A 22,388-nucleotide genomic window follows, 5' to 3' on the forward strand; every position below is an offset into this window, starting at 1 on the left:
GTGACGCGCTCCCGGGGCGGGGCCCAGTGACGCACCGGGGGCACCGACGGCAGAGGCAGGACCGGCGGGATCAGCGTGATCAGCATGGTGAGCCGGGAGCGGGCCGGGGAGGGAACGGGCTGGGGTCGGGTCTCTCCTCGGCTCATTGCGGCTGAGTGTCCGTCTCCCTGCAGGGGAAGCAGAAGAAGGCGCGGAAGTACGCGGTGATGAAGCGCATGATCAGCCTCCGGGATGAGCGCATGTGAGTGTGGCTGCGCTCCCAGGCGGGGCCCTGCAGCGTCCTCGTGTCCCGCTCGGGAGAGGCAGGAGGGGATCCCGGCCCAAGCCTCTCCGCCGCTGGCCGCCCTTCCCTGTCACTCGTCCTAAGGAAGTGCCTGTGTTTCTTTGCAGTAAAGAGAAGGACCGGGCGAAAGCCCCCGTGAAGAAGAAAGAGGACCCGAGCGCCATCAAAGAGCGGGAGGTGTAAGTACTGCCGACACTTCGGGGAGAGAGGGATGGAGGGAGGGAAGAAGGGAGCGAGGTCCAGCCACGCTGCAGGCTGTAACCAAGGATGTTTCTGAGCAAAACTGTCAAAAAAGGACATGGTGTGCCAAACCAAGGGACTGTGCTTAAGAGGCAGCAGGGGTCTTTCTGCTCATTACTCCTCTTTCATTCTCTGCAAATTGTAGGATTGGACATGTTGTTAAATGCATTTAACTGATTTGAATTCTTTGTCTTCCTGGCAGCCCCCAGCATCCCTCCTGCTTGTTCTTCCAGTATAATACACAGCTGGGCCCCCCTTACCACATCCTGGTTGACACTAACTTCATCAACTTCTCCATCAAGGCCAAGCTGGACCTAGTGCAGTCAATGATGGACTGTCTCTATGCCAAGTGTGAGTGTCCGCACCCCTTGCAACTTCTTCTGACCAAGCAGTGCCACAGTGTGCTTGGAATGTGCTTTGTCAGCCTCATGCCACTGGCTGAAAATAACAGAAATCTTGAAAAAAGGATATGTGCCATAATCTTGGAGCTGATTGTTCATGGCTGTGGTAACCCTGGAACTGCCTCTGGTTTCAGTCAAATGGTGGTCTTAAATGCTAGTCTCAACAAAGGTAGAGCATTAGTACTTAAATATCTAAAATTACCATGGCATGGTCAAACTCAGTGGCTCTACATTTCATCACTTTGAAACCTTATCTGTTCTTGCTGTAAGTAATATGTTTTAGAGTTCCATGATAATTCCTGGACATGTGGGCAATATAGAGGTCTGTGAATAAATATTGCTTTGTATTAATACAGGCTTTTTTTGCATGTAGGTATTCCATGTATCACAGATTGTGTAATGGGTGAAATTGAAAAATTAGGACAGAAGTACCGTGTGGCGTTAAGGTAGGTGTTCTCTTCTCTTTTGCCATGACATGCTCCTGCACTAGAGGGTGGTTAGGTTGTTGCAGAGTCTTGAACTTGGTTTTAGTTCTCTGGCTGTACAAGATGAGTACAATGTCTCGAGTTTTAGATTTTTTTGGTTTTTAAAACAAAATGCTATGTATGAGTGCACAGTATCAATCTGTAATCTTTTATTCTCCTAAGACTTTCAAAGTAAGCCTTTTTCTTGTTTCTCAAAAAATACATATTTTTTTTAATTTTAGAATTTCTAGAGATGAATAAAGAAGTGAACCAAGTCTTATGGAACTTTTTACTCATACTTCATGTTACTCCTGTATGAGTAGGTACCATGTATTGATAATCTAGAGCTAGGTTATTGTGTGATCTGTACGACACTAGTCCAATGTAGTTCATATCCTCCACTCAGATGTATTGTTCTTTACTTTTTATTTTGGCCTGCTGTGTTGTAAACTATCCGAGTACATCCCCTAAGCGGCTTTGATGTTGCCCTTCAGAGAGAAGGTGCAATGTCCCTATATGCACGGTGTGAACAATCACACACCGGAAGGAGTTCTAGTTCTTCCCACAGATAACTTATTTCAAATTACTTTGTTTAGCAATGGCCTGACATTTTACAGATTTTGAATCCAACTAACCAGTACTAAGAAATACTTAAACTATGATTATTAGACAAACTGCGTTCTTTTTTGCTCCTCATTTCATTTGACTTTTATGTACCATTTACTCCATCCCTTCAGCCCTTGTTTTGAGAACAATGTTCTGTATATCACAGAAAGGGGTGTTCTTATTCCTCTGTACTGTGTTACTGTACTCTGTGGTCTGATTGCTGTGATGCTGCCTTATATGTCCCCACAGAATTGCCAAGGACCCTCGGTTTGAACGTTTGCCGTGTATGCACAAAGGAACCTACGCAGATGACTGCTTGGTACAGAGGGTCACTCAGGTATTTCCCTCTCTGACATTTTCTGTACTGTGCTAACATACTAAAAGTTCCTGAACCCTCCTAACTACTAATGACTTAAGTTTCCCACAAAGTAACTACAAAATTTCACTAAGGGGCAGTTTCAGTCCCTAGAACAACTGTATTTTATGCAAGGTATTTTCTTCCCTGGGCATTCTTATTGCATAGAACAGCATCAAGAACCACTGAGGAGGGGAAAGCTGTCAGCTTGGAAGGCTGGACAGACCTTCAGAAATTTCTGTGAGTCTATTTTGATGAGCAGAAGGATGTTACTAGTCTGCTGTGGAATTCTGTACAAGTCCTAGTAATGCCTTGCTAAGGACTCTTAGCCTTCTTGTGTTCAATGAGCTCACTGAATAGAAGTGTTTGATCAGTTATATCTTCTTTCTGTGGGTTCGCTGGTGTTAAATCTGACCTGCCTTCTTTTTTTGCAGCACAAATGTTACATTGTGGCCACCGTAGATAAAGAGCTCAAGCGGAGAATACGAAAAATCCCTGGAGTGCCTATAATGTATATTTCCAGGCACAGGTAAGGGCCCCCTGACAGAGAGAAACCCTGCCCAGTATAATCCTTGTCTGACAGGGACTCTGTCACCATGGACTTCTCTCCTGCATTGTCTATGGTGCAGGCTGCAGTAAAGGGCCTGGTGTTTGCACAGATGATGAAGTACAGCTACTGCTGGGAAGAGACTGGCCACAGACCCACTTTTATTCCAGTCTACTTGTTCACTTGTCTTTACCAGGAAAGCTACTCTCCTTGAGGCCAGTGTTTCCATAGATCAGTTTTGCTTACCAGCAGCAGCAGGACTATCAGGCAATGTGTTCTGCAGATCCTTGAAGAAAAGAACCTTCTTATTCCATATTCCATTTGGTAGCTTTGTGTACCCTCAGCTAAGAGATTGAATTTGCTTCTTAGCTAAAAACTAAACAACTCAGAAGGATACTAGTGCAGCATGTTGGAAATGAGGAGGTTGATTGCTAGAAATATGTAAAGTCTTAAGAATAATTAGAATGTGGCTCAAAGGATTTTTCTCTCAAAACATCTTTGCCTCTTATTCACTATGGCCATGAACTTTTGGAACGGGATGCCCAGGGGGGTAGTGGAGTCACCATCCCTGGAGGTGTTCAAGAAATGCCTGGACATGGCACTTAGTGCCATGGTCTAATTGACAAGGTGGTCTTTGGTCAGAGGTTGGACTTGGTGATGTTGAAGGTATTTTCTAACCTAAATGATTCTGTGATTCTGTGAATTATAAGTTGAATGTCAAAAGCTTTATTCTCTGTGGTGGTCTGCTCTTAAATTCCAAGTCTTACAGAACCACCTTTAATTTTCCTTCTCTGGAAATGGTGAGTTTCTGAGATACCTGATTTCTGAGTTTAAGGTGAAGAATAACAGCAATGTTATGAAGACTTTTTACTTTCAGAACTAATATTTTTCTTCCTGGGAATCTGAGCTGCAGATAAAAATGCAACAGAGCTTGCTGTTCAGTCTGCCTGTAAGCCTGTTGCCGGATGGTGTCGTGAATGGGTCATTTAGGCCACTGCAACAATCACCATTAAAGATATTAGCAAAAGCAAGTTTTAATATAAATTTGCAGAAGTGCAACTTAACGGAGTTCGATGTCAAGGTTCGCTCTCTTACTACCTGGATGAAAAATGCAAAGGAAAATCAGCTTAGAATCGCTTTAGGGTGACTTGGAGGGAGACTGGGAATGCAAAGTGTAAGGAAGACCCTCCTGTTGAGTCACAAGGTTCAGAAAGGATCTTTTTGCTTTCTAAACTCCTGACGGAGTCTAGGTGGGCCTGAATCCAATCCTAGTCCCAGGCTTGGTCAATGGTTTATGTCTAAAAATTCAATAAAAAATCCTTCCATTGGGTCACAAGGTTCAGAATGGACTCCCTTACTTTTTAAACTCCTGATGGAGTCCAGGTGTGGCTAGATCCAATCTTAGTCCCAGATTTGGTCAACAGTTTCTGTCTAAATTAGATTTTAGCAGCATTTAATCATTGACTAACTTAACATTTATAAAGTGATTCAGTAGGATTTACTACAATTATTACAGTGACTAAATTATAGATTCAGGAAACAACATTCATAGTACACTTGGTAAAGAGTATTTCAGCCAATTCACACGTGTGCACGTGGACACAGAGATGGATGTATCTAAATGTATAAAGGTACCTGGTAAAAATTCCCTTCAGGTTCAGTGAAATACATTGAATGCCTCTGCATTTTTCAACAGCCAAGGGCTGAGCTACAGTCCTTCAAGTATCGCATACTTGCGAGTTCATGACCTCTGAGAGGTGTCCCGCTCAGAGGGAGGTGCTTGTACAGCACTCTGCAGCCCAGGAGAGCTCAAAGGGCCTCACTTAAGACCACTGTTTATAGAGTCGCAAGGCGATTGGTTTTAGTTGTCCATAAATTGTACATCTAGGCCACAATCCAGATTGGTAATTACTAGAGTTTCCAAAACTCCAGTAACAATGGTACCATTCCACTCAGGCCACGATTCAGATAGGGCAGGAGATGACTGTTTAGTTGCACTCACATCCTTCACCTTAGCCAGGCAACAGGAGTTCCTGGTACAGTCAGTATTGTTCCATCTTAGCCATGCAAGACTTCCTGGTATGTTCAAGGGATGCTTCATCGCCCAACTCATTACACAAAGAACAAGGCCTATCAGGAATCCCTGAGATCATACAGCAGCCCCGAGGAGGAGGAGGGGGTAGATGCTCCACCACAGTGGGGAGGAGAGCAGTGTGGAGTAGGTTGTCTTCATAAGTTTTTCTTCTTTCTCAGGTACAACATTGAAAGGATGCCGGATGATTATGGAGCTCCTCGATTCTAACTTGTCCAGCCAAGCCGTCGATGCCAGGACTCTGAGCCAGGATAAGGGTCCTTCTGATTCCAACCCTCCTGCTTTCTCTTTTACTCATAGGACCACGGGTGACACTGAACTGACTTCTTAGCCTTGATTTTCTAAGAAAAAGCTATTTTGAAGAGTCTGGTTTTATTCATCCTTGTTCTGACTTGGTCTGATTACCTATAGCTGAGAGAAGCGTATGAGAAACAGAGGGTGGCAGTGCCCAGAACATGCCTAACTCTGTCTTCATTGGGATCATTGGAAAAAGTGATTTCAGCATTCTGAATTAAATACTGATGATGCAACTCTGGCTGAGAATGAAACCACAGAAATTTTAAAAGTTTCTTATTGCTGCACCTGCAGTGGAACAGGTATTTCTCTGGGAAGCTGCCTCACACCTGTTTCCTCAAACAAATCAGAACCTGCGTTCTGAAGAAAAGACATCAGATCTGCACCAGTTGGTGGGCCTTCTCTGGAATAGCAGTCTAGAAGATTTTGGGAGTTGATGATATGGGAATTGATGGGCTTTTATTCAGCTGGACAATGAATGATTTTTGGTTAAGTGTCCTGCTCAGATTGTGCTGTCTGTAGTGGGTTAGCTGGCAGTCTGGTCCTTTTGCTTACATTTAGAGTGGTGGAGACAGGGTAGGGTTGGGTTGGGACAGATCTTTCCCTCTTGTTTGCTTGGGACCTATGCACCTCAAGCCCTTATCACTTTGTTAGGTATCAGGGAAGAGGAGGAAGGTGTCAAATGGGGAAAGGTATTAATGTGAGCTGGGAGCAGAGTCAGTGTTGGAGAATAAGAGCAATGGTTGCAGATAGTCTCCCAGCAGCATTTACTGCAGGGAAGGAAGTGGTCAGAGGAGGGATGGAAAGCAATGGTTAAGCCACATGGAGAAATGCAAGGGGAAAAGTATTTCAAAGCCATAACTCTCCATTCTCATATCTTCTCCATTATTCCTTAGTTCTTAGCAATATAATTTGCTCTTACAATCTCTGCTTTGTGGTGAGGACAGGGCCACCAGGGGCCAACATGCTAAAGTATGCTTCCTGGCCAAAATACAGGACAAGACTGAAAATTTATATTCTTGGTAAAATTAAGAAAATTTCCAAACTTAATTGGAGCCTTTTATCCTGTAGTGCCTTACACTGGTTTGGCTGCAGAGGTGGCCGAGAAGGCCAATAGCATCCTTACCGGTATCAGAAATAGTGTGGCCAGCAGGATTAGGGAAGAGATTCTGCCCCTGGACTCGGCATTGGTGAGGCTGCACGTAGAGTCTTGTGTTCAGTTTTAGGCCCCTCACTGCAAGGAAGACATTGAGGTGCTGGAGTGTGTCCAGAGAAGGCCAACAGAGCTGGTGAAGGGTCTAGAGCACAAGACTTATGAGGAGCAGCTGAGGGAGCTGTGGTTGTTTAGTCTGAGGAAAAGGAGGCTCAGGGGAGACGTTATCACTCTCTATAACTACCGGAAAGGAGGTGGTATCCAGGTGAGGGTCAGTCTCCTTTCCCAGGTAACAGGTGACAGGATGAGAGGAAATGGCCTCAAGTTGTGCCAGGGGAGGTTTAGATTGGATATTTGGAAAAATTTCTTCACTGAAAGGGTGGTCAAGCATTGGAACACGCTGCCGAGGGAAGTGGTGGAATCACTGTCCCTGGAAGTGTTAAAAATACGTGCGGATGTAGTACTTAGAGACATGGTTTAGTGGTGGATTTGGCAGTGCTGAGTTAACGGTTGGATTAGATCTTAGAGGTCTTTTCCAATCTTAATGGTTGTATAAGAGCTGAACTCAGCTGTCTGTATGCTTTACATCATGCAGTGAAGATAACTTTCTGTCCTTGGGAAATGCCCTGACATCCTCATAACTTTCTTGCTAGCACTCTGTCTCTACAGATACTGCAGAAGAGTTTGGGAACACATCAGACCTACCTCTCCTGCTATCTCTTTGCTTGCTGCAGGCTCACCTACTAAACACCCCTGAAATAAAAGCATACTGATGCTTTCAAAACTTAGACCCTTCCAGGCTATCACAGTTGAAGTTTATTTTCTCAGCCTCCACCCAGGAAGAGAGTAGCCAACAACCCTGAAATTTCACACCCAGTGTATAATACATGCATTTCAAAAATAATATCATTAGTTTTCTTCTCTCAGTCCAAGTTACATTTCTTTAAGCTAAATGATCAAGTATTGTCATGAACACTTGAAGCCCATGTTTAGTCAAATGAGGACTGAGAAACGGTTGTAGGATTAGATCCCTGTAACTTGGTTTTCAGAATAATTCTAGTTTTGAAAGAATTCTACAAGTAAAGAGCTAACTAAAATTGTTCCAGTGCAAATAACTTCACTTGAATTAACCTAAATGGAAGGATACTGGAGAAGAAAGAAATGGACATATATGATAATATTTGATAAAAATCTTTCTGGCACCAGATAAGAGGTCAAAGGTACAGCAACCTGATGAATTTGGGGAACATGTACCTGCCAGTATAATGCCTATTGGAGGGATTTCATGAAAATATGTGTACGTAGCTGTGGGTAGGAATCAAAGCAAATGTGTCCATTAACTGAAGTCTTTTATTCCTTTTACTCTGTCTTTTTTTAGTAAAAGGAGGAGGAGCCTGGAATACACATAAGGCAATTGCTAAAGATGTGTTAGAAGGTTTGGAGGTTGAGCAGCAAGGAGAAAGTATTGGCAGTGAACAAACCCATCAGGAAATTTTCTTTAACTGAATATAATTGGCAAGATGAAAAACTTAAGTATTAACTCAAAGAACCTTGTCAGAAGATAAACAGGATAGGAAAGGACCACCTGAATGATCAGCTGCTTGTCCTGCAGTGCCAGGGAACCTGTGTACCAAACACTTGGTTCAGAGGAAAATATTTATTCCATGCATATAATGGCATCCCAACCTTAGATCCAACTTACAGCATATCAAAGGAGGAAAGATCCTTGTCACAGGAAAGAGTTTGATAATCTAGAATACTTTGATATTCCCACAAAGGCAGAACTGCCAGTCCAAACCAGAGGAGAAGTTCCTTCCTGACCCAACTCTGGCAGTTGGTTTAAACCTGCACAGGAGTTAAATATCAAACAGATGCTTGCAGTGTTTCTCAGTAACTAGAGAATTCAGCCTCCCCACTAACATCCTGTCTCTTGCTGTAGCCAGTTCCCACAGCTTCAGAAGATGGAGAACAACCAGGGCAGCCATGTAAAGAAAGTCTGGATTTATGCAAAGAATGGGAGAAAATAGTTTCTACTCCTTTCTGAAGCTACCAGAAGGCCTAAGATTACTGCAGCCTTACCACCAGATGAAGTGAAGAAATTTAAGCTGTTTATCCAAGATGTGGCACAGGGTGATTGAGGGATAACTGAGAGGTAGCATAATAGCATTTAGAAGCAGGAAGAACACGAGCTTAAAAAAAAAGAACTAAAACCAACATGATGACAGCCACTAATGTAACAGACTGAATAGAATAAAAGAATAAAAATAAAATATTCTGAATAAAAGAATAAGAGGGCATAATGTGAACTTAGCAGGGTTGCATTAGGGCAAGGTAACACTGGGTAAAGCCAGTGTGTCTTGTTTGGTGGAAGTCAACTCTACTGCTGTCCAAACCAGAATTGAATACCAAAAAGGCATCTGTCAAGTTATTTGAAAGTTACAGTTTGACCTCCTCAATGTAGGCTGGAAAACAGTTGCCCCTGAAAGTGGTTAAGTACATGTATTCCTTCATAAGGGAAGTAACAAGGCTCTTGACAATATTGAGTAACCACAACAAAGAGCAAGAATACTGGGAGAGACCTGCCTGCAGGAAATAACCATGAGTAAACTGATCACAAGAGAATTCACTTTGAGTGAATAGATCAGGAGGCTAAATTACAGGATGTTTGCAATAGGAATTCCCTATTTGGGGAGGACAGACTTTCGAAAGCTTAGTGAGTAAACTGGCCCATAGAGCTAATGGATATAAATGCTAAGTACCTGTACAGTGAAGAGGAGATAGGAGCTAAAAGTACAAATGCTATCTGGAAGTCATATTCACTGCAGGAGAAATCTAGACAAATCATCCTAAACAGAAAAGGATCAATAATCGCCTCTAGATGAAAAGAAAGGATACCAAAGAATAGAAAAGACAGTTCTATGTGTGTTAAATGAAAACAGTTTTCTCAAAGATTTGCATCTCATAGCTTGAGTTCACAGAGCTTTTCTTGTAGATTAATGGTATTAATGTATCACGTCTGTGGGTTCCCTGGAATTTAACAACAAATGAACACAAACTCCAGCTTTTCTACCAGAGAGAACAAAGCTTTTCCTCTACCTAACAACCTGGTTTTCCTGATTTTTCTCCTGACTGAAAAGTCTTAGGACTTTTCCTCCAATACATGCCTTTTTGCACTGGCCAGGAATCCTTGATTTGCCAGCCATGAACTAGAGACTGAACATGACAAAAATTGCTCATGTTTTCTGTGCTTGAGAAGGAGAGCAAGGAGTGACACACCACAGTGCTGGTGCCCTGCTGACCCATAGCCACGAGGCTTCACTGCCCAGATACTAGAATTAAGACACACAAGCCCTCATGTCTTTACGATGCAGTTCAGCACTTGGCATAAATCATTACTAACGGGCTACAGAACATATTTGTATGTTTAACTCATACTTCAGTGTGGGATGGGAGAAACAAAAAAAAAATTCTTTCCTGCATCTGAGAGCAGTCGCTTCTGTAATGGATGAGGCAATTTCACACATCCACTGCTCCATTCTCGTGTTTGTATCTCAGTTTTATCGTATTCGCTGGAAACAAGATCGTTCATGGCATTCTGGGGATGGATCATCGGGGCTGGATCACCTCGCAGGGCCCCCGTCCCCTCGAGGGGCTACGCGCTGCCCTTCCCGAGGCTGCAGCACCGCTTTGCCTTCGTGCGCCGTCCCCGGGGCCCGGCTCGGGGGGAAGTGTGGCCGCGCTCGTGCCACCCTTCAATCGCTACAACAATTCATCAGCTCTGCCATGGAGCCTCCGGTCACCGGCACCGGGTGGGGCGGGACTGCAGCGCCACGGCGACACCGGCCGTGGACAGCGGGCGGGCACGGGAACACAGCCGCCCCAGGGAACCGAGGCCACCGGAACCCCAGGGACATCAGGGCCCGCGGGAGCGCCGGGACAGCCATACACAGCCTTGCCTGCGCGGCACCTGCCGGCACCCCTACACACAACAGAGGCCCCAGCGGCTCTTCCCTGTTGTCCCCCCGTCCCGTCCCGTCCCGTCCCGTCCCGGGCACTCCAGGCTCGCTCCCGGCCCCGCGCTGGCGGCAGTGCCCGCGAGGGGGCGCTGTGCCGGCACCGCCCCCCACCAAGCGGGGCCGCTGGGCGCTCTGGCTCCGCGTTCGCGCTCCACTGCCCTGCGGGGCGGGGCCTCCCTGCGCAGGCGCTGTGCGCCGCCCGCCGCCGCCGCCGCCGCGGCCTGTGCCCGCTCCGCGCTCCGCCATGTACCCGGCCTGGGGCTTGTACGGGGCGGCCGGGCACTACCCGCCGCCCCCCACTTCCATCCCGCCCCCGCCGCTGCCCATCCCGCCTCCCAGCGTGCCGCCTCCCGCCGTGCCGCCGATGCCGCTGCCCAGCTACCCGCCGCCGGGCCCCGCGCCCCCCGCCGCCGCGCCGCCGCCCGCCGGTTCCTCGGGGTTTCTGAGCCTGCAGGAGCAGCACCTGGCCCAGCTGCAGCAGCTCCAGCAGATGCACCAGAAGCAGCTGCAGTCCGTGCTGCTGGGCCCGCCGCCGCCGCCCGGGCCGCCCCCTCCGGGGCTGCCGCCGCCGCCGCTGCCCGGCTCCTTCACCGACTGGCAGCAGCAGCCGCCGGTGCCGCCGGTGCCGCCGCCCGTCCGCAGCTATCAGAAGCAGTTCGCCCACCGCGAGCCGCCGCCCCGCAAGCCGCCCGCCGCCGCCCGGGACCGGGACGGGCAGGAGCCGCCGGGCGGGCATGGCGACTGGGGCGAGCCGGTGCCCTCCGAGCCGGTGCCCATGGACATGGAGCTGTCCTCGCCGCCGCAGTCCCCGCAGCCCGCCGCCCAGCCTTACCTGCCCCCCGCCCAGCCCTACCTGCCTCCCCCCCAGGCCGAGCCCTACCTACCCCCCGCCCAGCCGCCCCCGGCCCAGTCCCCGCCGCTCCAACCCTACCTGCCCCGGGCGCAGCCCTCCCAGCCACCTCCCTCCTTCTCCGAACCCCCGCCCTCCTACCTGGAGCCCCCGCCGGCCACCGCCTCACAGCCCTACCTGCCGCCTCCTGCCCAGGGATACATGGCACATCCCCAGCCCTACCTGCTCTCCTCCCAGGCCTCTCCTTCCCAGTCCGCGCAGCCCGCCCTGGCCCCCTCCATCCCTCCCCCGGCTAAGCCCTCGCAGGCGCATTTCCCAGCGCCCCAGCCGTCCTTGCCCCCTCCGGCCGCTGCCCAGCCGGAGGCCGCGCAGGGTGCCTCCAAGGAGGGCGGTGGCACGGAGCAGCCAGACCCCTCCACCATGACCCCCCAGGTAAGGCGGCCCGGGTGGTAGCGGCGGGTACGGGGCGTTGCAAAGGTCTCCGAGTAAGGGCGGTTAATAAACATACCGTATTTGCATAATACTTAGAGGGTTTGGACGCAACCCGTGGGAGTCTGGGAATGGCACGGCTCGGGAAGCTGCATAAATGCTTCTTTATCCAGTGGTGGTTGCTGGGATGTAACAAATGGTCATTTTTCAAGAGCTATTGAGTTGTTTCAGCGAAAGTGTAAATCCCGGCTGATTTTAGGGGGGTGTGTTGGTCTTTGGAGAATTGTATTCCGAAGTATAGTATGTGAGCGACCTGCACGTAACCCCTGATGACTTCGTCCGGCCTGTTGTGAGAACAGCAGTCTGTTTGCTTGTTGCACGTTTCAGGATAAGTGTCGCTTGTCTTCAGTGATTTCTTCATTTAGTTTTCCGAAGGTGTAGTATTTCAGTTGTTTGCGTGATCAGTGTAGAATTGTGACTGTTTTAGTCCTACCACCCATAGTTAAAGTTGCAAAAGTGTTTCTGTTGCAGTACACAGTAGCCATCTACTTAGATTCACGTTTTGTGCTACATGTACTTGATCTTCTAGTATGAAATTGTGTAGGGCATTAGAGGGAAATGTTCTGAAATGCTTTTGGGGTGAAAAATATTAATGCTTTTTATGCCTACACTAGGTCCAACATGCCTGCACAATGTTTGCATGCTTCACTTCCTAAATGAGAACAGTTCCAGTGAGCTTGATGGGACTGTTCATCTGCATTGTCAGGGACAATCCAGTGGCTTAAGGTTAAGCATGCACAGAGAGACACGCGTGTTGAGACCCTTGGCTATGTACATGGGTCAGGCTGATCACCAAGGCTTTTGCATGGTTTTAGAGTTGTCTTGCAGAGATCCAGCTGCAAGAACAAAACTAAAGTGCATACTTTAGAATTACTTTATTAAAGTTTAAAAGACATCTATTTTGGGGAAATTGATCTTAGGATTCTGAATTGAAGCTAAGTTTGCAAAAATCCCATCACATCATATTGAAGTCACTGAAACTTTAAATTTGTCAGTTGCTGGGATACCTTTTTAATTGCATTTTTACATTTGCACCACATAACTAATTACTGCCTAGCAACATGGTGCTTTGAGTTAATTTAACTTAATTTTATGAAGGTTCTGGACAGTACGAGTTAATCTTTTACAGTGATAACAATGAGACTTACTAAATTTTTTAATGACAAAACCAGAATCTTCAAAAATCAGATGTAGGAAGTGGTGTTAATTTGGTATTGAGGCAGCTTGCTGACTTCTTACATTATGGAGCTCAATGATAGAACAGTAAACACTCTCCAGAAGAGTTGCAAGTAATGCATTATTGTGATGCACACAGAAGCAGCAGAAGACTGCTGAAGTTTACGTTGTCTGGTAAATGAGTATACAAACAGCTTCTATCTTGAGTAGTTTGTTTGCTCTCATGCACAATTCAGTTAATTCAAAAGGAATATGGTACTTTTCTGGTCACAAATTTATTGTAACAGATAGATACGATTTTGGCTATCTTTGGCTGTAAAATGAGTAACAAGTCCTTACACAATAGGAATAGGAAAAAGTAAAGCATAGTGATGCTTTCTTTTTGATGACCTTAAAAGCCAAGTAGAGAAATAGTGTAATTTGTCATTTATAATACCCTATTAGGCCTTTGTTAAAACTGGCAATTAAAAGCAATTCTCTCTGTTCTCATCCCACAGTAACAGTGGCTGCAAATAGATCAGTGTTTTTCTCTTAACTGAAAAAATGTTATGCAATTTGCCATGAGGTAGTGTTTTATTATTTTCCTTTCCCGTCTAAGATACTATATTGTCAAGGAAAAGAGCAGTGAGTTTAGCGTAGCTTTTTGCATGGGTGTGTAGTTGGATTAAATTGCTGGATTCTTGTGTTTCTCTACAATCAGATGCATCTTTTGTAAAGTCCAGTTAAAGTACCTGTGATATTTCATTAATGCTCCATTTGATAATTGAGTACTGTATTCTGCTATTTATTTACAGTATCATAGACTGGGTAAGGAAGGGGACCACAATGGGTCATCTGGTCCAACCTGCCTGCTCAAGCAGGGTCATCCTAGAGCACATGGCCCAGGATTGTGTCCAGACAGTTCTTGAATAGCTCCAGTGAGGGAGACTCCACAACCTCTCTGGCCAATCTGTTCCAGTTCATGGTCACCCTCACAGTAAAGTTCTTCTTCATGTTCAGATGAAACTTCTGTGCATCAATTTCTGCCCATTGCCTCTTGTTCTGTTTCTTGGCACCACCAAGAAGAGCCTGCATCCTTCCTCTTGACACCCTCCCTTCAGATACTTGTAGACATGGGTGAGGTCTCCTTTCAGTTGTCTCTTCTCAAGGCTGAACAGGCCCAGCTCCCTCAGCCTTTCCTTGCAAGAGAGATGCTCCAGTCCCTTAATCATCTTTGTTGCCCTCTGCTGGGCCCACTCCAGGAGCTCCATGGCTCTCTTGTACGGGGAGCCCAGACACAGCACTCCAGATGTGGCCTCACCAGTGCTGAGTAAAGAGGCAGGATCACCTTCCTCAACCTGCTGGCAGTGCTCTTCCTAGTGCTCTCCAGTAGTAACCAAATATGTGTGGGTGCATCTGTATCCATAAATATGCATTTCTCTACATCTGTTAAAGCTACCTTAGCTTTACCAGATCACCATTCAGCACAATTCTACACTCTTTAAACAGCTCCTTTAGTTTTATAAAGGGCACTAAACCATTCTTTTGCTATCTATACCAGAAAAGGACCAAGTGTCCCCCAAAATAGATGTTACGTTGTGGCCTAGGGTCAGCTAAGTTAATTTTGGAGTAGTCTTTTGGTGTGGGCTTTGATGTTTTTGGTGGTATGTCCTGTGGTCATGAGCTGATACTGATGGTTTCAGTGTTCCTGTAAAATGCAACAGACCTAGTCTCTTGGTCAGCCGATGATGGAAAAGGGTGTATGTTGGTGCTGATGTTTTCCTTGGGCTTAAGGATTGTATTTGGACTTGAAGAATGGCAATCATTGTGAGGAGGTAACTCAGATAACTGAACTCTTCATCATCAAAATTTTCTACATTAGCACTTTCGTTTTGCTCAGACTAAGCCGTAAGAATCTTCCTTTTCACTTTTCTTGTGCTTTTCAGATAGAATCTGTAATACGTGTGTCACTGACTTCATCTACTGCAAAAAATAGCTAACAATATTGTCATAGCTCTTTGTGGGAACACCAGGTCATATTATGAGTTCTAGCCCTTTGTTGAGTTGGTAGAATGAAGAGGAAATGAAATGGATCTGTGGAGACAGCAATTCTGTGGCAGTAGAACATGTGCTCACCAAGTACAGGATCTATCACCACAATGGAAAATCACTTTATAGTACCTTTTGAGATGGATAATTGAATCAGCTTTTGTATAACTGGGAAAGTATACTCCTTCCTCGTGTTAAGTTGCACTTATTTCAGCATGTTATTGAAGATTTCTGAGAGAGTCCATGCTGGAGTGTCAATGCACATCTTCCACCCAAAGCCATGACAGCTCTTCTGAGTCATATTCTTGTTAAAAAGATTCTTGGCAGGAGTAATTTCAGGATCAACTTAAAGTTTGTGGAGCATAGGCTCTCCTTTCATTGACCTCATTTCCAAGTTACAGTTTTACAGAAGTATTTTTTAAAAAATACAGCTCTATATTTGTGTTTGCTACTAATAGAGAACATCATGCCTGATTCGAGTATGAAGTTAGGATTTCAGAGAAAGGTTGTACTTCTTTTAAACCTGTTATAAGATGGGCAGAATGTTTCAGTTTTGAGAAATCTCATCAGACAACAGCTACCACTTTGTTGTCACACTTACATTTTAAAATACCTGCATCTTTTGGATTCTTTTTTATTTCTGACTGGCCTTTATATAGGTGTATTTTCTTAACTGTGCAATTTTGGGTGGAAGGGAATAACAGAAGATATAAAAGATGTAGAGCACAGATTCTCAGAGGTGGTAGAGTTGAGATAAGAGCACAGGAACGCTTGCACTTGGTCAGACAAAAAAATACAGTATTTTATCAGTCTGACAGTGACTAAAAGCAGAGGCTAAGAGAACAACTTAAAAATCAAGTGTATAGCAATACTTCCCTGAAATGCAGGAGCTGCCTTATCTGCAAATGGTGTTTTCATTTTTAAAGTATGTAGATTTTTCTTCTATAAGCTTATGGAACTATGAATCCACAAAATTTTAGCCCTTGCAGTGGTCTTTGGCAGGGACTTTGGTGGCAGGTGAAGTGCTGCCTACTACGTGTGTCGTGCTAGTCATTGGGTGCCTGATATTTCTCATATTGGAAGACCTATAGGACTGTTCCTGCTCTTTAAGATGCACCACTACTTAAGTGCTGAGATACTAATCTTTAGTCTTTTTTTCTTTGTGTTGGTGGCAGCTTACTTTTCTTTGAAGCTACTGTCATCTGTCTTGAGTGCTCTAATTCTACCCTGAAATATTTAAAACTGAAAACTTAATTATATCTTAAATGGATAATTTTTGGGTGCAACCATATCTGTTTATCTCTTCAGCTGTTGAATGAATCGGGATTAATGAGAATTCAGATGATACAGAAACCTCACTATATACTGGTTCTGATTGTACTTTTTCCTTTTCATAGCCTTTATTCAAACACCTCCACCACAATTTCTCAGCTGTCATTTTCAGTCTACTTGATGTCTATGTTCTCTGTTCATCCTTCTCTTCTCTGTATTTCCTCCTTTTTCTCTTTACTGGTGGCTTACTCATACTTGTCCTCCATTTCCCCTTCATTTTATCTGAGTTAGTCTCATAATAAGTATCTTAGATATAAAAAGCACTAAAAGTAATAAATATGGTATTTATAATATGTCTGTAGTAATTTGGCTTATTATTGCCTATCTTCTAGCTTTTTGTTATTATTGTTTGCTGTAGTTATAGAATAGTAAGCCTATTGAGGTGGGAAGTAAATTCTGCTGTGGGCTCTATACCTTACATAATGGTATCTGAATTTGATCTTCTGACATCCATTGCAATAATGTTGCTGAAGAAGTGAGTTTTTCCTCAAAACAGTTTTAAAAGCTTTTTTACAGTATGATTCTACTGACTATCATGAATTATTTTCCTTTGTTTTTCTTGTGAAAACTGTCTTAGAAAATTTACATCTGTTATAGGAACAGCAGCAATACTGGTACCAGCAGCACCTGCTTAGCCTGCAGCAAAGGGCAAAAGCCCATGCTCAGGGACAGCAGCAGATGAAAAGTCCAGTATTGAAGGATGCATCTGAGCAGAGAGCAAAGTCTGAAGAAGGGAAAATGGGTGCTTCAAATCAGCAGTCTGAACCTCCTCCACTTAATGAATCCCTGCCTCCAGCTTCCAAAGATGAGTCTTCTCTTACATCCACTGAAACTCAGGTAGACTTTGTAAAGTGATGCCGCTCCATTTGTTATCACAGATGGGTCAAAAACCCAGGAAAATAATGCCATCAAATTCTCATGTATACTTTGTAACAGTAAGTAAATATGGTAAAGCAATCTTAAAAAAACTTGGTAAAACTCTACCAATTAAAAAATAAAAATGTACTCCTTGTGTATAGACTTATATAATCACCCATACATGCACCTAGCAAGTCTGAGCTTGAGTCCCTTGCACCTTCCCCAGCATTGTCATCTTTGTCTATGAGAAACACTTTGTGATACCTAAGTGCAAAATCAGGTAGTCAGTAGATGAGTACCTGATTTACTGATGAGTAGATGAGCACCTGATCTACTCATCTACTGAGTAGATGAGTAGATGAGTAGATGCTATGTTTAAGACAGTATTTCTTAATTCTTCTCTAGTAGTTTGTGAGTTTTGGTTCCCCTTCTTTCTGCATGTTAATAGTTTGTCTGAAAGCCAAGAATTTTGCACAGAGTATTTTTGTCAGCATGCTTAATAAAAGTTACTGTATAATGGGTGAAGGTCATGATTGATATTTAAACAAATACCTATAGGGTAGTAAATTACCCTGCAGTATGTGCTCCACTTTAATTTACAGTGTGTAGGTTCCTACAAAGTGGAAAAAAATAATGCACTCGGAGTTACTTTACCTCATCATAAAAAACCACTGTTTTCTCATTACATTTGCTGTAAGCAACAGATTTTCATTAATCTCTTTCCTTTAGGTAGTTTCTTTATGTATGAATAACTTCATTGTCTCAGCCTAACCTTTAGATTAGACTGTTCACATTAGGAAAAGATGAAATAAAAATCAGCCTTCCAGAAGCTGAAAAAAAATCAACTGTTTTGGGTGGCCAGAACACTGAAATACAGAGTAATAAAATAAAGAACAGCGTTGAAGTTCCTGTAAACTATGTAGGGACCAAGCATGTTTTTCTTCTGACAGAAGCAACTTTCTCTTATTTATAGTATTTGCCTCTTTCTCTAGCTCAATATTGAACCTCCTGATGACCCTGAGGAAGATTTGAGATTGCAGCAATTGCAAGCAGCAGCAGCTCAGTGGCAGCAGCACCCCCATCACCGGGTTGGATTTCAGTATCAGAGAATAATGCAGAAGCATGCTCAGCTGCAGCAGATAGTACAGCAGTATCAACAGGTCATGCAACAGCCTCCACACTTAGAGGTGAGACACTAAGGACATATCACCTGGGATATACTTCCTGGATGACCTAGCACTCATGGTCTGCTGAAAAATAAATAGTTGAATAATTTGTGATGCTTGACTCATTTGTCTAGCTACTTTTTCTGCTTGGGTAGTTGTTTATATCCCCTTTTCCTAATGTCACTCAACTTCAAAAGGAGAAAAGAATTGATTAATGGTGATGAAGCTTCAGTAGGATGAGAAGTACAAGACTTCACACTTGTCATAAGATTTTTCAGACATACCTGGGTGATAAAGGAGGAAAGCTAAACACAATATTGAATTTACTTAGCTTTGAGCATTTTACTGCCGGAGAAACAATTCAGAAAGGTCAGGTAAACAGATGATTACAAGAGTAGTTTGGTAGCTGCTCTTTTTTACAACATCGACTAGTACAAAAATAAATATGTACAATGATAAATATGGATGCCAAAAATATGCAGTAAAATAATTAAGGAAATCACTATCTCACATTATTTTTTACTCAAATAATCAGTGAAATAAAATAAAATGTCTTAACAAATTTGGATGATTATACCAGTGTTGCAACCTTTAAGCTTTTAAGTAGAAATTGATTACTGTATTAGAGAGTTGAGTCAGCTTTTGCTGGGTTGGTGGAGTTTGTACATTCTGTATTTCTTTGTAGTTTGGGCTGTCTACTTTAAAAAAAAAATCTGTTCAGGTAAACTTTAAAAATCTCAGACAAGATCAAACCATGAATATTAGGTTATCTACACATAATGAAAGACAGATCTCTCTGAAAGAAGCTTCATTGTGCAAATAAGAAGATCTGGCAAAGGCTTAGAGAAAAATAATTGCTGACAGCAACTCTAAGCAGGTTAATAGCAGAAGCTGAAACCTTGAGAAATAACCCCATACCGTGTATAGATGTGAAGATTAATTTGGGCTTTAGCCATTGTTAGAATTCAGTAATAATGCAGCTTATTGCTTTTTTCAGCTGTCCTGTTACAGTCTCTTATACATAGATGTCCTCTAGTCATAAAATGTATAAATTGTCACAATGACTTTAGGCATCACAGTTGGTGTTTGCTTTTGTTTCAGTGTAGTTCTTCCTCAAGCTTCTGCTCAAGTCTGAAATTGTGATATTACAAGTGATACTGAAATATGTGGCTCTGAAAGTAACTAAGATGGTAGTATGAAGCGATTCTTGTGTTTTCATTGCAGACAATGTCAGTGGACATGCAACTGCGGCATTATGAGGCACAGCAAAAACAATTCCAGCAGCTTCATAAAGATTGGGAACGATCAATGAACCAACAGTGGCAGCATCAGCTTCAAACCTACCCTCACAAAGATCAGCTTCAGGAGTATGAGAAACAGTGGAAAGCATGGGATGAACAGATGAAGGTCACTCAGTCCCACCTGCAGGAGAAAGTGACCTCACTCCAAAATCTGAAGAATCAGTATCCTGCAAATGTTTCCCTGCCACCTCCATTTATTCCATATTCTCAAACTGGTCAAGGTGGCATTCCTATTATGCCTCCAACTTTACCTTCAACTACACCTCCACTGGTCCCCCCACCTCTCTCTTCTGTTTCTCAGTTGTCCAATTCCTCTGTCCCTTCAGGATCCAGTTCTCAAAGCAATCAATCTTCTGAGACACCAAGGCCAGCTCTGCTTCCTACCCCTGGTACCTATGCATCAAAAATAGGTAGTTCAGCTGTCTACTCACCTTATCATTCTCAAGCAAGTTCATCCTTTGGTTCATCAGACCACGGAAAGTCTCAAGTTCATCTTAGTAAACAAACTGTATCTATTTCATCTGAGCAAGGATGTGGGGAACTGAAAGGCACTTCTGCAGTGTCTTCAACACACACATCTACTGTGCAGGATAAACCAGTGAGGTCAGGTGGATTGCTTCCAGATCCTCCTAGATCAGCACGTTTCGAAGGCCCCAGAGGCCCTAGGTAAGGATGTTTTTTGTTGATTTATACTTGTTCCAGGCTACAAGACTTTCAGTGATATATTAAGAAATGAAACATATATCTTATTCTCAAATTTTCCTGAGGTTGTGTGAAGAGTGTGTATTTATTTGGTGGAAGTTTTGTTTTTAATATATGTACACCATGTTCTCTGTATTTACCTTTTTAAAGCAAGGATATATAGATGTCTTTCACTTGAGTATTATCTAGAGTAGGTTGCGCTAGTTTTCTAGTAAAGTGCTTGAGGATGCTGCACCCTTTTCATTCCAAGAAACACAGTACTCCTTTTTTGAAAATAGGAAAGCTGTTTTAAATATTGGATATGTCTTTGCTGTCCTTAGTTTGAAGATGATAACTCACACTTGAAAGAGTGATCCTACATGAAAAGTGATCTATATTCCCATCATTTTATCTGTGGTACTTGGAACACAGTTTAGGAAAATCTGGAGCAAAAAACATCGAAGGATTGTTTTTAAGGTGTTGCTATATATGGTAGCACTTTAATGTCAATGTTGTGAAAGGGATTCAGTTATATATTCATTTGAATATATAAACATAGCTAATTACTGACAATTTAGATGCTACTTATTTTTAGAAACTATAAAAAGTGCTCTTTGTTTGTAATCCAACACTTATTGCAGAAAGAAATGAAAATTCAAAGCTGTTCACCAGTACTTGAACTTCTAGTGTGTCTTGCAGCTATGTTAGTGTCCTATTCAGTGCACTTTTCAAAATGGCTGTTTGATAAGGAGGCAGTGCTTGTCTTAAGTACAAATCAGTGGTTTTCTACATATGTAGCATTACGTAGCCTTCAGACAATTATAAGCGAGAGAGAAGGAAAGAAATGAAGATTTGAGCCTTAGGATCCTAGCATCAGGATTCTTTATCACTTTTTCTTTTGCATTATATTGTGATGGTCTTGATTTTAAAGGTGCTGTCTTTATCTTTTGGTAAGATACAGTTTTGTTAAAATGTAAATTTTCATTTTGTCAGGTGGATGGCCTGTGTCTTTTATGTAATTTTTTACCTGCTATATGATTTAATCCAAGATCTTGGTTTTGGAATGGTTTTCTTTAATACTTGACATGATATCAGATTGCAAAAACAACATCTGTTCTGTCTGATCATTACTTCAAGATGGGTTGATGGGATGCCTCCTGAATCAAAGAACAGTGGTGTTCTGTTCAATCATTTCTATCCTTGCATACTCTGCTAGACTTTACAATAATATCTTCATCATTATTTCCCTTCTCTTTGAAGGGATCACTCATGAATAAGTGATCACTCATGAATAATAATTTGTGAATTGCTAGCAGTATAAATTAATTTTTTATAAATGAATCATTTTCTACCTCCTGTGGGTTTTTAAAAAGTGTTGTTTCTGGTCATGGGGATTTCTTGAATGTACAGTTCTGAACAGACTGTTTTCATTACTTGTTAGTCTATGTCCTGTATGCGCATTGGTTTAGAGCTCAGTGATGTGCTGTGGTAGGCACAAGGGTGCGTTTGGCTTTCTAGGCTGAGAGAACACATTTTCTGTTCGTGTCCAACTTTTCATCTACCAGCACTCCCAAGTCCTTTTCAGCAGGGCTGCTCTCAATCCCTTCATCACCCAGTCTGCATTGATACCAGGGGCTGTCCTGACCCAGCTGCAGGGACTTGAACGTGGCCATGTGAGATTACCATGGGCCCACTTCTCAAGCTTGTCCAGGTCCCTCTGGGTGACGTTGTCCCTCAGGCATGTCACCTGCACCACTTAGCTTGGTTTCATCTCCAGATTTGCTGGATGTGAACTCAATGCCACTGTCTGTGTCACTGATGAAGATATTATACAGTACTGGTCTCAGTACAGACCTCTGAGGGACACCACTTTCCATTATCTCCATCTGGACATTGAACCATTGACAACTACGCTGTAGATGTGACCATCCAACCTATTCCTCATCTACCGAACGGTCCCACCCCTCAAATCCATCTCTCTCCAATTTAGACAGAAGGATATCGTGGGGGTTCCATGTCAAAGGCCTTAAAGAAGTCCAGATAGATGACATCCACA

General features: G+C 43.5%; 2 protein-coding genes across 6 annotated transcripts in view; both read left to right on the plus strand.

The window, feature by feature from the left end:
- The first annotated feature begins 4 nt into the window (after positions 1 to 4).
- FCF1 (FCF1, rRNA-processing protein) lies at positions 5 to 5,787 on the plus strand. The gene is made up of 8 exons (XM_027671711.1): positions 5 to 87; positions 174 to 241; positions 391 to 462; positions 726 to 874; positions 1,298 to 1,370; positions 2,244 to 2,331; positions 2,784 to 2,878; positions 5,150 to 5,787. The coding sequence occupies exons 1-8, from the start codon at positions 85 to 87 to the stop codon at positions 5,196 to 5,198; spliced, it is 597 nt and encodes a 198-aa protein (XP_027527512.1). The 5' UTR covers positions 5 to 84; the 3' UTR covers positions 5,199 to 5,787.
- A 4,904-nt stretch (positions 5,788 to 10,691) lies between these two features.
- Positions 10,692 to 22,388, plus strand: part of YLPM1 (YLP motif containing 1) — a 36,420-nt gene continuing 24,723 nt past the window's right edge. For all 5 annotated transcript variants that reach the window (XR_003532302.1, XM_027671722.1, XM_027671729.1 and 2 more), the window contains exons 1-4: positions 10,692 to 11,733; positions 16,924 to 17,163; positions 18,177 to 18,371; positions 19,575 to 20,317. Coding sequence is in view for 4 of the 5 variants with exons in the window: in XM_027671722.1 (XP_027527523.1) it covers positions 10,696 to 11,733; positions 16,924 to 17,163; positions 18,177 to 18,371; positions 19,575 to 20,317 (2,216 nt within the window). In the remaining variant the exon portion in view is untranslated. The remainder of the gene's footprint in view (positions 11,734 to 16,923; positions 17,164 to 18,176; positions 18,372 to 19,574; positions 20,318 to 22,388) is intronic.

The sequence above is a fragment of the Neopelma chrysocephalum genome, unplaced genomic scaffold, assembly GCF_003984885.1.
Source record: "Neopelma chrysocephalum unplaced genomic scaffold, ASM398488v2 Primary Assembly neopelma1_24, whole genome shotgun sequence".
NCBI classification, from domain to species: domain Eukaryota; kingdom Metazoa; phylum Chordata; class Aves; order Passeriformes; family Pipridae; genus Neopelma; species Neopelma chrysocephalum.